General features: G+C 27.5%; 2 protein-coding genes across 6 annotated transcripts; one reads left to right on the top strand and one right to left on the bottom strand.

Moving 5' to 3' along the window:
- Nucleotides 1-828: 828 nt before the first annotated feature.
- Nucleotides 829-9,839, top strand: LOC105426032 (2-oxoadipate dehydrogenase complex component E1). 2 transcript variants are annotated; one of them, XM_089077317.1, is made up of 13 exons: nucleotides 829-1,285; nucleotides 2,103-2,252; nucleotides 2,941-3,160; nucleotides 3,321-3,673; nucleotides 4,226-4,447; nucleotides 4,543-4,700; nucleotides 5,016-5,289; nucleotides 5,762-5,969; nucleotides 6,096-6,508; nucleotides 6,642-6,762; nucleotides 7,179-7,367; nucleotides 8,755-8,840; nucleotides 9,469-9,839. In XM_089077317.1, exons 1-13 carry the CDS (start codon nucleotides 1,241-1,243, stop codon nucleotides 9,574-9,576), a joined length of 2,547 nt encoding a protein of 848 aa, XP_088933443.1. In that variant the 5' UTR covers nucleotides 829-1,240; the 3' UTR covers nucleotides 9,577-9,839. The 2 variants fall into 2 exon arrangements, with proteins under 2 accessions (XP_088933443.1, XP_088933442.1); XM_089077316.1 differs by having other exon boundaries at nucleotides 1,963-2,252.
- Nucleotides 9,761-13,416, bottom strand: Sirt2 (NAD-dependent protein deacylase sirtuin-2). Of its 4 annotated transcripts, none has more exons than XM_011636987.3 (6): nucleotides 13,022-13,416; nucleotides 12,452-12,703; nucleotides 11,702-12,058; nucleotides 10,764-10,959; nucleotides 10,455-10,647; nucleotides 9,761-10,297 (listed from the first exon to the last, which is right to left on the bottom strand). In XM_011636987.3, the coding sequence occupies exons 1-6, from the start codon at nucleotides 13,050-13,052 to the stop codon at nucleotides 10,229-10,231; spliced, it is 1,098 nt and encodes a 365-aa protein (XP_011635289.2). In that variant the 5' UTR covers nucleotides 13,053-13,416; the 3' UTR covers nucleotides 9,761-10,228. The 4 variants fall into 4 exon arrangements, with proteins under 4 accessions (XP_011635289.2, XP_088933451.1, XP_088933453.1 ...); XM_089077325.1 differs by having other exon boundaries at nucleotides 12,452-12,699; XM_089077327.1 differs by having other exon boundaries at nucleotides 13,225-13,416.
- Between the last annotated feature and the right edge of the window lie 255 nt (nucleotides 13,417-13,671).

The following is a 13,671-nucleotide window of genomic DNA, read 5'->3' as shown; positions in this document are numbered from 1 at the left end:
TTGAATCGAATAAATTTTTTAAATATTTTCTTTATTAACTTTTTTAATTTATTTTCTTTATTTGTTTTATACAAATTGATTCACTTCATTCTCTTCATTATTGTATAAAAATATTGAAGTACTGTTATTAAAAAATGAATAATTTACGAGATATTTTATTCATGTTACGGTATACTAGAATAAAGTATAAAATTTTCGTAAATTTGATATTTTGATAATTTTATTTTTACGTGCAGAATAATTAGAGGCAATATCAGCTTCTGATAGCGCGAGTTCTTATGCGAAATAAGTGAACGGATTCTCACAAATGCAGAAAAATGGAAAAAATATAGACAAAGAAAAATCGCGTATACATATAATATATATTCTTTTTATCATTACATTTATTTATAACACAATATACATTTTTTTATCTATATTTTATCACTAATTACAACTTATAGCCTCCATGCGACATTTACTTTCACAGTAGAAGTTAAATAGACTTTTAATAAAAATTCATACCTCCATAATAGATCTCCATTAGAACTGGATTAAATTTTTATTAGCATAAGTTTAATATAATGTAAACGCCTTGTAGAAATTCTATATAGAATTACCAATAATAAAGTCATTTAATGAAAATTACTTAATTTTTTTACCTTTTAGAAATATTGTATATTTTAATCTTTCACTTTCACTTATTAAAACTTATACATAACACTTATTAAAACGATTATTTTATAAAAAAAATTATTAATTTGTCACAAGAAATAATAAAAATTAGTAAAATTTTTAAATTCTTTTCTAGCAGCCATTTAAATTAAAATTAGAAATATTTAATTTTAATAATTCTTTTTCATAGCTAAAATGTTCATAATAGATATTTCGATATTTATCTGTTATACAACAGAAGAAAGTAATGAGGAGGTCGGTACGTGTGAGGTCTATATATTTTTCAGAAAGATAATCCATGTAGCGAAACAGATAGAGAAGCGTAAACAGATAAGGAACAGGCAAGAAGTTAAAACTGTATATGATGTTTGTACATATTATAAAAAGTATTATGGAGGGGGCAAATGATTTTATGAGTAACAGTTTTGATGAGTAGCGTAAAAGCAGTCGAACCAATAATTGTCGTGAGGACGCTTCGCTGGAAGGATGTATGCAATTGAAAAATTCGTGCTGAAGAAATACAATTCGTATGTCAGATTGAGATGGCCGACTTGTTGCACAAGTGATAAATTGTATCACAGCGAAAATGGCGTTTACGGCTACAGGCCGAACCAACGAAAGCACTTCGAAGGTATTTCATTTATTGAAGAATCGAAAATGACGGATTTAATTTTTTTCGCTATAGAAGTAATTCATGTGAGGCATATTTGTCTTGTTCGTTTCGTTCATGATGCTAAAAATACAGATACAAACATAAAATCAAATTAAAAATAAACAAATCTGTAATAATGAATTTAATACTAATTTCCACCAGAGAAATTGTGAAATCGAACAGTGAACTCAAGTTTGTCTTACGTGTTGCTATTACATTTGAAATTTATTTTCAGGGCGGTGCAAATGATGAGTGGGGGTGGGAATAAAGGGTGCGCCAAGAGGGATTTTATCGAAATTTTAATCGAAAGTACAACTATTTTTTATTTGTACTGATTATTGTTTTTATTGGTAGTGTTATAAATTTTAATTAGTTTTAGTTTTTTAATAGTAATAAAAGTCCCTCTTTACTAGGATCCTGAAATTTTTTTGCACAGCCCTGTTCACTTTACTACGTTAGAAATGTGATGTAAATAAAGCTCGGTTCGTGAAATACATTTGATTTGTGTAAAATCAAAATGCATTATTTTGTTAAATACATAGATATTAACGTTAATAAAGTGTATAATTTTCACAGAAAATGAAACGATTTACAATTTCATTTGATATTATTCACATTTAAAATTCATAATATGTGAATAATTATCACTTTTTCAGTGCCAAAAGAATATCTGGATGAACGAACGAGACAAAGCAATTTTTATAGATTAGTCAGTGCATACAGAACTCATGGACATAAACAAGCCGACTTAGATTCTATTTCAATCTGCAAGCCACAATTATTATCTGAATTGCAGCCAAAAAATTTTGGATTAAATTTCCAAGATAAAGTCCGTTTTCGTGGAATTTTGTATACGCAAAAAGATAAAGGAACGATAGACGAAGCCATTCGATTTTTACACGCTACTTATAGTGGTACCGTTGGAACTGAATTTAGTTACCTCGAGGTAATTTTTTTCTTTGAAAAATCTTTAAAATTAAGTTACATGACATAAAAAAATTAAATTTAAATCGGGAAAATGCATGACATTGCAATGATTCGTGGGACAAGTTATTATGCTGCATGTTCATCAGTTTAAACAATATTTAATTGATATTATCGATATTTGAATGTACTGAATAATTTAAATATCAATTTTGATAGAAAAATCGCTATCTTGTATAAAACATTAAACATTAAACATTTAATGAAATACACGAAAAACAATACACGTGAAAATCTTGAAAGAAATTTTTTGAAAGAAGATCCATTTTCGTGTTTTATAAGTTTAAATAGATCTGTCTAATTTTTAAATAAATTTTTGATATCTTAATTTATAATAATTGGAGACAATTTTGACCCAAATAAATACATTTTATTATATGAATAGAATAAAATTGAAAATTTATTATAAAACTTTAAACACATTTCTTTTAATACTGCTTTTTTCTTTTGTTTTGCTACAATTTTTAAAAAATGATAATAAATATTTTTTTTCAAATCTTTTACTAATAAATTCTATGAATTAAACTTGATTATTAGAAAAAATTATATATTTACATTTTCTCTTATTCAATGATTGCAAGTTTTCTTAATAAAACATTGATTAAGAAAACTTGCTCGGAATTTAATAAAGGAATTTTGATTTCGAGTAGACGGAAGAAGAAAGGGAATGGTTTGCTGAAACTGTAGAAAAAATTTTAGCCGAGCCATTGAACAATGAGACGCGCAAAACAATAGCCACAGAAATGCTCAAGAGTCAAGCTTTCGACGACTTTCTGGCAAAAAAATTTGTCAGTCTAAAGAGATATGGAGGAGAAGGAGCCGAGAGTATGATGGCTTTCTTTCATGAGTTTTTTAAACTATGTGCCTATGGTAATTAATAAACATTCAGCTCAATTAAAAATACTCTTTGAAAATCATCTTTTCTAAATCATTTTTCTTAACAGACTACGCAATTTTCTGATAGCAAAATAGTATCCGTGCAGAAATTTACTTAACTGACGTTATCATTCTATTTAATTATCTATTCTAGATAATTTGGAACACGTGATTGTTTGCGGTGCACATCGCGGCCGTCTTAATCTACTAACGGGATTACTGAACTTCCCACCGGAGAAATTATTTCGTAAATTACGAGGCTTGTCTGAATTTTCGGACGCGACGGATAAATGTACCGGAGATGTGATTAGCCATCTCGTAAGCTCAACCGACCTTAACATAGGCAAAACGAATCTTCATGTAACCATGCTTCGAAATCCATCGCATTTGGAAACAGTAAATCCCGTGTCGATGGGAAAAACACGAGGAGTCATGCAGGAGATTAAAGAAGCCGCATATGGTGATAATAAAGACGCGCAATGGAGCGATAAAGTAATAAATGTACAAGTAAGTTATAAATCTTATTAAAATTAGCCTTTTCAAAAAAGGCGCTAAACTCATCACACATGCTCTCGTCAAGAGCGATTGGTACGTCATATTGGTCATATTGATCATAGTGTTAATGCTGGCAATATTTAAACTTTGAAGACATAAGTTCTTATCAAAAAAAAGTTTGTAACCAGTGTTTGAAAAATATTTCAATGTCGGCTATAAGAATATGTTATAAAAAGTATGAGTTCCCCATTTAAGAAAATAAAATGTGTGTAACAAGTATGTGTGCATGAAGTACGTTACTTTAGGGATTTTACAAACTTTGCAAGTTGTTATTTTTAAAATTCTAGATACATAAATTTAAAGGACAGATTTATTTTTAACCAAATTTGGCCAGAAATTTATCTATGGGAAACATCTAGTTTCTAAAAGAACTTTTTTTTATACGAATATTAAAAAAAAACTTTTTAATTGGCATTTATTTTTTTCTTATTGTATTTACTTTTATATTTAAAAATAAAATCATTATTATTATTTACATTATTATTCAATATTTAAAATATTTAGATACATGGAGATGCCGCTTATCCAGGGCAAGGAGTTAATCAGGAATGTTTAGCTTTAAGCAAAACGCCTCATTTTGAAATTGGTGGTACAATTCATTTAGTAATTAATAATCAAATAGGTTTTACAACTCCATCTTCAAGAGGTCGATCATCAAGATATTGTACAGATTTAGCAAAGATGATATCTGCACCTGTCATTCATGTAAATGGTGACGATCCTGAGGTATATTTTTGAAATAAAATTCTTTTCTATTCGCTAATATAAAAAATAAAATTTTGACTTATAAAATAAAATAATGACTTTAAAATATATTGTAGATGGTTGTACGGGCTACAAAAATAGCTTTTAAATATCAAAGGCAATTCAGAAAGGATGTATTTATTGATCTAAATTGTTTCAGAAGATGGGGTCACAATGAATTAGATGATCCTACATTTACTAATCCTCTTATGTATAAAATTATACAAAATCGACCGTAAGTATACGTAAATTATTATAAAAATTCAAAAGAGATACATGTAGTGCTTACTACGAGAGAGAAATTTTGTATAAAATGTTTAATATCAATATCAATCGAAAAATTAATTTCATTAAACATAGAAGCCAGATTAACTTTTCTCAGTTTTAAATAATTTGTTTATATATATATATATATATATAAACAATTTAAAACCGAAAAAAGTTAATCTGGCTTCTATATATATATATATATATATATATATATATGTATATTTATATATATATATATATATATTATATCGGATTAATAGAGATTTATCTTTTAATTTAGATCTATACCAGATCAATATGTACAGAAGCTAATAGATGCCAACATTCTTACTCGAGAAAGTATTAAAAATATCGTTGAAAATCATACGACACGTTTGAATAAGATTCTAAAAGAATCTACAGAGAATATATCGGAACAGTCGGTCATACATCCAACTGAAAAGTGGACAAAAATAAAACAAGCTGGACCCAATATAACACAATGGAATACTGGCGTCGACTTAGATTTATTACAATTCGTGGGACAAAGAAGTGTACAAGTGCCATCAAACTTCGTAAGAATAGATAAATATATATTTTATTTAGATTATGTTTATAATTGTAGCATATTTTGCAGTAAAATTTCTATCTAATTCCACACACAAACGAACACTAAAAGTGCACGAATATTCATAAAATATTAAGTCAAATGATTATACATATAAATGATAAAAAGTTAATTACTTAAAGATGATTACTTTGATTTTATTGATTCTGACAATGATTCATAATTAATTTTTTCAATCAAGATTACATTCATTACGTAATTGGACTAACTATGATTATAAATAACTTATTATTTTAAATTTAAGACTTACAAAATAAAAAATTTATTAAGTAGTCAAAGAGTCTGCATTGTCGAATACCCCTCATTTTTGTATTAAATGAGACATTCTATATATATATATATATATATATATATGGATATATTTCCAGCATCACGTATATTGTATATAATCAATAAAAATATTTTTTTTGTACTCATAGGATATTCATCCACATTTATTGAAAAATCATGTTCAAAATCGTCTAAAAAGAATTGAAAATGGTAATGCTTTGGATTGGTCGGCCGCTGAAGCATTAGCTATCGGTTCTTTATTATATCAAGGATATAATGTGAGACTAAGCGGACAGGATGTGGGCCGTGGCACTTTTTCACACAGGCATGCAATGCTCGTTGATCAGTCGACAGAAGGTATATCTTGATATAAACCGAATATTTATATTATTTAGATTTAATGTAACTATTATTGATATTATTACAATTATTATTATTTATTATAATTATTATTGCTGTTATTGTTAAGACATAAATTTCTAGCTATTTTCATTCCACTGAATTCGATGATTAGTGGTCAAACTGGAAAATTAGAAATAGCCAACAGCATTCTATCGGAAGAAGCAGTGTTAGGTTTCGAATATGGTCTAAGTATAGCATCACCATTTACATTACCTATTTGGGAAGCTCAATTTGGAGACTTCTTCAATGGGGCACAAATCATTATTGATACATATGTAACGAGTGGAGAAGCAAAGTGGATGCTAAGTAGTGGTCTAACAATGCTTTTACCACACGGATATGATGGGGCAGGTCCGGAACATAGTTCGTGTAGACTCGAAAGATTCTTACAATTAACTGACAGTAAAGAGAATAGTGTTGATGGTGATGATGTTAACATGCATATTGCAAATCCTAGTGAACCAGCACAGTATTTTCATTTATTAAGAAGACAGGTAAGAGAAAAAATTAGAAACACAAAATATTAAGAGAAATATTCATGAAAATATTAGGAGAAAAAATTAGAATCACAAAATATTAGGAGAAATATTCATGAAAGTTGTGAATAAATAAAATTTAAATTTGTAGATGATAAGGGATTATCGAAAACCTTTGATCATAATAGGGCCTAAGATTTTATTGCGTCATCCAGCAGCAGTGTCGCCCTTGTCGGATTTTGAACCTCAGACAGGTTTCAAAGCTGTTATCGGTATGTTATATTTCTTCTGAAAATAATTCAATGTACATATAGTATAATTATATAAAAATCTACCTTTTCAATATGCAATATATGCAGAATGAACTCTAACATATTATTTCAATTATGCCAATCTTTTCTCATTCAAAATTAAAAGAAAATTTTCAAGAAAACTTTCATAGTATTCATTTTTTATTTAAGGTATGCAAAAAATAGTTATGAAGATAAATATTCATGAAAAATAGAGTTGTAGACATTGCATGTTTTATTTTTATTTCAGACATATAAAATGTTGCAAAATATTCATTTTCTTTTAATGACAGTAGACAGTAAAGATAATGAGAATATAATAAAAATAAGTCAGTACAAAAGAAATATATATAAGCAAATTAAAAAATATATATGAATATGATACATATATTTTACAGGTGATAATAAAGTAGAAAAATCCGACGTAACTAAAATCATTTTAGTTAGTGGAAAACATTATTACGCACTTAATGAGTATCGAGAAACTTCTGGAAATAAGAATGTAGCTATCATAAGAGTAGAAAGTTTATGTCCATTTCCTATCCAGGAATTACTAGAAGAAATTGTAAAATATGAACATGCGAAAAGTAAGTAGAGAAATATAATTATTTAATACAAAACACAATGTTACATTAATGTGAAAAAAACAATATTGTTAATACAATATTGGAAAAAGTTTTTTTACAAGTTGGAGCATAATTGAAATATTTTTTAAATTGTTTATAAACTTTTTATTAAACCAAATATGTGCCGTTTTGATCGATGACCTTTTGCCATTTTTCGGGTAGAGCCATTATTCCGTCGGTGTAGAACTTCTGTGATTTCTCGCTAAAAAATCGAGATAAGTGATTTTCGCAGGTCTCTTTTGAAGTTAGATTTACTCCATTAAGAGAATTCTGCAAAGAGCGAAACAAATAATAATCCGACGGTATAAGATCAGGACTATACGGTGGATGTATTAAAACTTCCCAGCCAAGCTCTCTTAATTTTCGTCGAGTCATCAAAGATGTGTATGGCCTAGTGTTGTCATGATGGAAGACAATGCCTTTTCCATTAATCAATTCTGGCCGCTTTTCCTGAATGGATTGGATCCAATCGCATTAGTTGTTGACAGTAGAGATCAGAATCAATCGTTTTGTCTGGCGGCAGCAATTCATAATGAACGACTCCTTTCCAATCCCACCAAACACACAATATCAATTTGGCTTTGCGATTGTTTGTGGTGCCTCATCTCGTTTCGACGACTTTTTCGAACATTATTTATTATCATATGTTATCCACTTTTCATCGCCCGTTATCAATCTCTTCAGAAAAGGCTCAATTTCGTTTCGTTTCAGCAGCGATTCGCAAATGGAAATCCGATCCATTAAATTTTTTTACCGTCAAATCATGTGGCACCCAAACATCGAGCTTCTTTGTGTATCCAGCCTTGCGCAAGTGTCCCAAAACGGTTTTATGATCAATATTTAGCTCCTTAGCTATGTCTAAGTAGCTGCTGACATGACGATTTTCTTCAATTTTTTGGAAGATTTCATCTATATTTTCCACAATAGGCCGACCAGAACGAGGTGCATCTTTGACATCGAAATTTCCATCTCGAAATCGGCGAAACCAATTCGCTGCTATCTGTCTAGTTAGAGCATCCTCTCCATAAACATGACAAATTTTTTTCTACAGCTTGCGCGGCGTTCTTTCCTTTTTTATAATAAAAAAGTAAAATGTGTAAAATGGAGATGTTCCTGATTTTCGCTCATTTTCAATGCAAATTGAATGCGTTAGTATCGTTTAAATCTATCAATCTATTTCGAAATGTTATATGAAGTAGCACCTTTTCAATGATATTTAACCTAATACATCACACGTGAAAAATCGACCAGATCTCCATCTGTCGGCTATGTACATGTAAAAAGACTTTTTCTTAATCCAGTATTAAAAATAGATTATTATTAAATAATAATGTTTCTGTATTTTCAGCTTTTATTTGGAGTCAAGAAGAGCCACAAAATATGGGTGCATGGAGTTTTATTAAACCACGTTTTGAGAATTTGTGTGGACGACGAGTAAGTTACATTAAATTGCACGAATTTGGTATTATTTTATGTGTAAACATACAATAAAAAAAAAAGAACGCATAGTTAGCTTTAGAACAGATAATATTTATTAAATTATACTAATTACTAAATAAACTAAATAATTTTAATTTTAATTTTAATAAGAGTCAACTTTTCTAGAATTCATCAAACAACATATTCTTATTATATATAATCTCTATTAAAATTATCTTTTTAAAAAAAGTAAAAAGAAGTGTCTATAAAAAGTATATATACTCTTGTAATAAAAAAAAGAATTTTTTATTACAAAAAATTAATTTGATAAAAATTAATGCCAATTTAAAGTACATTTATTATATTAATATAATAGCAATAAGTGTTATATACATGTTGTAATACTACAACTATATATGTTGTGTATTTTAATGCGACTCAAATATACTATTTTTGTATGTTAGTTTATTTTTAAATTGGTTTAAGGATTTAGAATTTAGAATTTGAAATGAATTCCTCAGCAGAATAATGCAATTCTATGACCTATGTGCGCGATAAAGATGTAATAATATAAACGCACGCGCGCGCGCGTATAATATTTCATTATTTATTTTTTATAATTCATAATTTTTATAATTTTCAGTTGAAATATTGCGGTCGAGAATCGATAGCAGCGCCAGCCGTTGGAGATGGTCAAATGCATCAGCAAGAAGCTAATGAAGTTATCATTAAGCCATTTATGTTGAAATAAAAACCAAAAGATTAATAAATTAATTAACCAAAAATTAATAAATTCATCACATATTCTCGCTTAACAATTACTCAACAAAAATAATATCTTACAATTGGATATTAATTTTATTAATAGAATTTTTGTTAGTTTTATTAATTTTATTAATTTTGTCAATAAAAAAATGTTATAGGAACATATAAAATATTGTAGACATTATCTTTTTATTTTAATTTGTCAATGTACATTTGAGAAGCTTAAATGAACTATTAAAAAAAATAAAACACTTTTGTTCTTATTTACAATATTACAAAACATAGATTTTATAAAATTCATGTTTTTATAATACACTTGGATTTCTCTTATATGGTATAGAAATCAAGTGCTAAATATTTAAGAAAGATAGCAAGCAGCAGCAGTATCTAAGACTACACATCAACATGTCACTTATTCATTTTTTTGCTTGTAAGAAGCAATAAAATACACTGATAAGATATTCAATAAATATTATTAATTACATTCTAAATTTTATTTTCATGTTTCAACAATGTTTTTTATTTTTTCCTTAAAATAAAACTTTATCTTCTCAACTTATTCTTTTCAAATGACAAAATATTAATAAAACTATATTTTTTTTATTTTTTTAGAGAAAAGATCAACGATTATTATTCAATCAGTTGCCACTATCCTTTTCTTTCTTCAAATTTTCATGTTCTCTTTGCATGAGGGCTTGCAATTCATCCTAAAATCATAAATTAGTTTTCAGGTTGTTCTATACAAAAAATTTTATGTTCTATTTGTAAAAATAGAATAAAATCAAGATATGATTAATTTATATTTTAAATTATACTGACAATAGTAGAAAACAAAAAATAGGATTAAAAATGTAAAAATTTTACCCCCCAGCCAAGTTTATCTGCTAATAGTTGGCAACCTGTGTCGCAGTCACCTAACCAAGCTACGTCGCGTCCTCCGTGCGCATTCTTCGTATCAAATACCAAGCCCTGCCGTAATCCTAAGAAACGCGATATACGATCTTGCATACCTACTTTTTCATTGTTGATAAGTAGACGAGGACAAGTAGCTCGTACCCTTAAAAATAAAATTTTTAATAATTTTAAAAATAAATTTTTAATTTATATTAAATATTTTTAATATTATATAATACTTCTCATGGAATTACTCTTAATTATATTGCTTATACATACCTATCTACTAGTGATGCAAAAGGTTGTACTACTAAACTTGATCCCATAATAATTAAAAGATCAGCTTGTACAAAATCTTGATCAGCAAGTATTTGAAAACGTTCGGGTAGCATTTCACCAAAAAAGACTATGTCAGGTTTCACAACACCTTCATCACATTTGTCGCATTTGGGTATTAAGCCTTCTATTATTTTTTCTAGTCATTTAAAATCATAATTAATATTTCATCAATCACTCGATATCTCATTTTTTTATTTTAAGCCTACTCAAAAATTTCAGTTAATTAAAAATAGGAAGAAATTTTTGTATATTGTATACATACACACATACACACATGTACGTGAATATCATATGTACATATATTTGAATTTAAAACATTCAATTTTAGATACTTGATAGTATTGTATTATATATTATTTTAAGGCTCCTGCTGAGTCACTGCAGCCATTTCGAATTATGATATCAGAAATAAAAAAAAATACATGATAAAAATTTTTGCAAAATATATTAAAATGGAAATATTTTTGATAAAATAATATTTAATTAAGAACAAACTTGTAAAATATACTAAAATATACTAAAAACTATCCTTTTGAAATAATCAATAAATAGCCACATATCTAGAATTGAATTATGACAATTATTCTTGATTAGTTAAATTCCATTTTAATATATTTTATAAGAATTTTCATTATGTTTTTTTGCTTCTGACGTCATCAATCCGGATATCCATGATGAGTGATCAAGAACTTAAATAGATAAATTTCTATTGAAAAGAAATTTTGCAAAATATCTACTATAAGTTTCGTGAATAAAATACTAATAAAAATATAAGACAATATATTTAAAGAATATTATACTATTTTTATTCTTCATCCGTTTCTAATATAGATCTATATCTTCTATTTAAATAACAGACATATATTATAAAAGTATACCTTTCATCCATGGAAGTTCATATGATTCTCGACATTTAAGACAATGACCAGTATGAAATGTTCCGTGAGCTTCCACTAGTTTGTCAGATGGTAATCCAGCTATACGTTCCAGAGTATCAATATTTTGTGTATAATGCCGTAACAAAAGACCCTTTTCCCATAGTAAACGAATAAAATAATGACTCTTTGTTGGATTGAAACCTTCTGGAAGTAATTCCTTTGCAAGTGTGAAGAATGGTTCTGGATTTTTCATAAAAAACTCTAGTTCAAAAATAGCTTGTGGATGTGGTAAATTATATTTATCTAATTTATGATAAAGTCCACTAGATGGAGAACGAAAATCTGGTATTCCAGCAGCTGTAAAAAGAAAAAAAGAATATATATATATATATATATATATATACACATATACATACACACACACATGCATATGTACAAATAAATTATACTATCTACTAATATCTCAGGAATCACTGGATACAAATATGTAATTCATATATAATAGTAATAGAATAATTTATAATTTTTTTTATATTAAAATATTTATATTGTGAAAGTTATATGTAGATAATTTTTGCAAGTAATTACTGTGCTCACAATAAAGATTAATACAATTTAATTAACATTATATTTGTTAGGTTTATCTCCTTTATGAAACAAAAGGAAACAATCATTTATATACGGAACTATATGTAATTTTATATATTTATTTTATATATGTATATTTATTATATATGTATATTTACGTACATGTAGAGATTCCAGCACCTGCCATAGTAATAATTTTGCAATTCGCTTTTTCTTTAATATATTCAACAATTCCATCTAAATCAAATTTACAAAGAACAGACTGTTGTAATTCATCGCTATGATTATTGGTTGACAAATCAATAAGTCTTAATTTTTTAGCTATATATCTGCCTAATTTCTCCATTTCAGAATGATCTTCTACTTCTAATGGAGCCAATGAAATATTTTGTTTCTCTTCATTTGAATCACTGTCTGGAACAAATGAAAAAAGATAAATATCTAAATGTACATATTATTCTAATAAAAAAAATATACGTAACCTGCAATATATTTTCATCGCAAGTATTTTTTATAATCATAATAAATAAAATTATTTTTATATTAAATATTGTATTAAATTATTGAATAAAACAATTATTTATGTTATACAGTTCAGTACAAATGAGTCACAATATCAAAAATAAAGATATAAAAAAAAAATAGAAAAAAGTATAAATTAACATAACATTCCGTATATTATTTCTCGTTGCTTCGTAATTTGAAAAAAACTAGTGTCTTTTGAAAAATCACCTCTTCGATTTTCTTTAGTCTCCTTGTCCATTTTGTAACGCGATACGATAATACGATTAATATTCGATTTGGCAAAGTGCGATTTGTATATAGCTATTGATAATATATTCACTTCATAGATGATACGTATCACGATAGAAAATTTATGCGATAAATTAAAAGTTATACGCGATATCAGGAATATTTTTCATTTTGAGTCTTACGTAGGTAGGTGCGTAAAATTTTTATAACTCTTTCATATTTTCAAATATTATAAATACATATACATAATAACTTATTGAATACACTGTATCACACAACACACATTTGTATGTACATACACCACACTTGAGTACATTGATTGTAATATTCTGCGTTCTACTTTACGCTCAGCTGTGTATACCAATAACTGAAGACGCGTTCAGAAGACAACACAATCGCGTTCAACAAAACGCTTATTTTACAATTGTTGAAAAGATTCTGTGCTGTAATTGGATTATATTTTTAGTTCTAAAGGAATAGTCCAATCGCATAAAAAACTTCCGAGGCAATAAAATTCTATTGAAAGCAACTAACAAATACGTTCAAAAGCATAATCGTTTTGAGCGCTTGGGCTCATATTCTGAATCCTCTTCTTTTGATAAAAGTGCCTCTAAAGATGGTTTACAGTC

The sequence above is a fragment of the Pogonomyrmex barbatus genome, unplaced genomic scaffold (assembly GCF_055798465.1).
Source record: "Pogonomyrmex barbatus isolate J1 unplaced genomic scaffold, ASM5579846v1 scaffold2, whole genome shotgun sequence".
In the NCBI taxonomy this organism is placed as follows: domain Eukaryota; kingdom Metazoa; phylum Arthropoda; class Insecta; order Hymenoptera; family Formicidae; genus Pogonomyrmex; species Pogonomyrmex barbatus.
The sequence above is the reverse complement of the archived record's forward strand: the minus strand, read 5'-3'. Positions and strand labels throughout refer to the sequence as shown.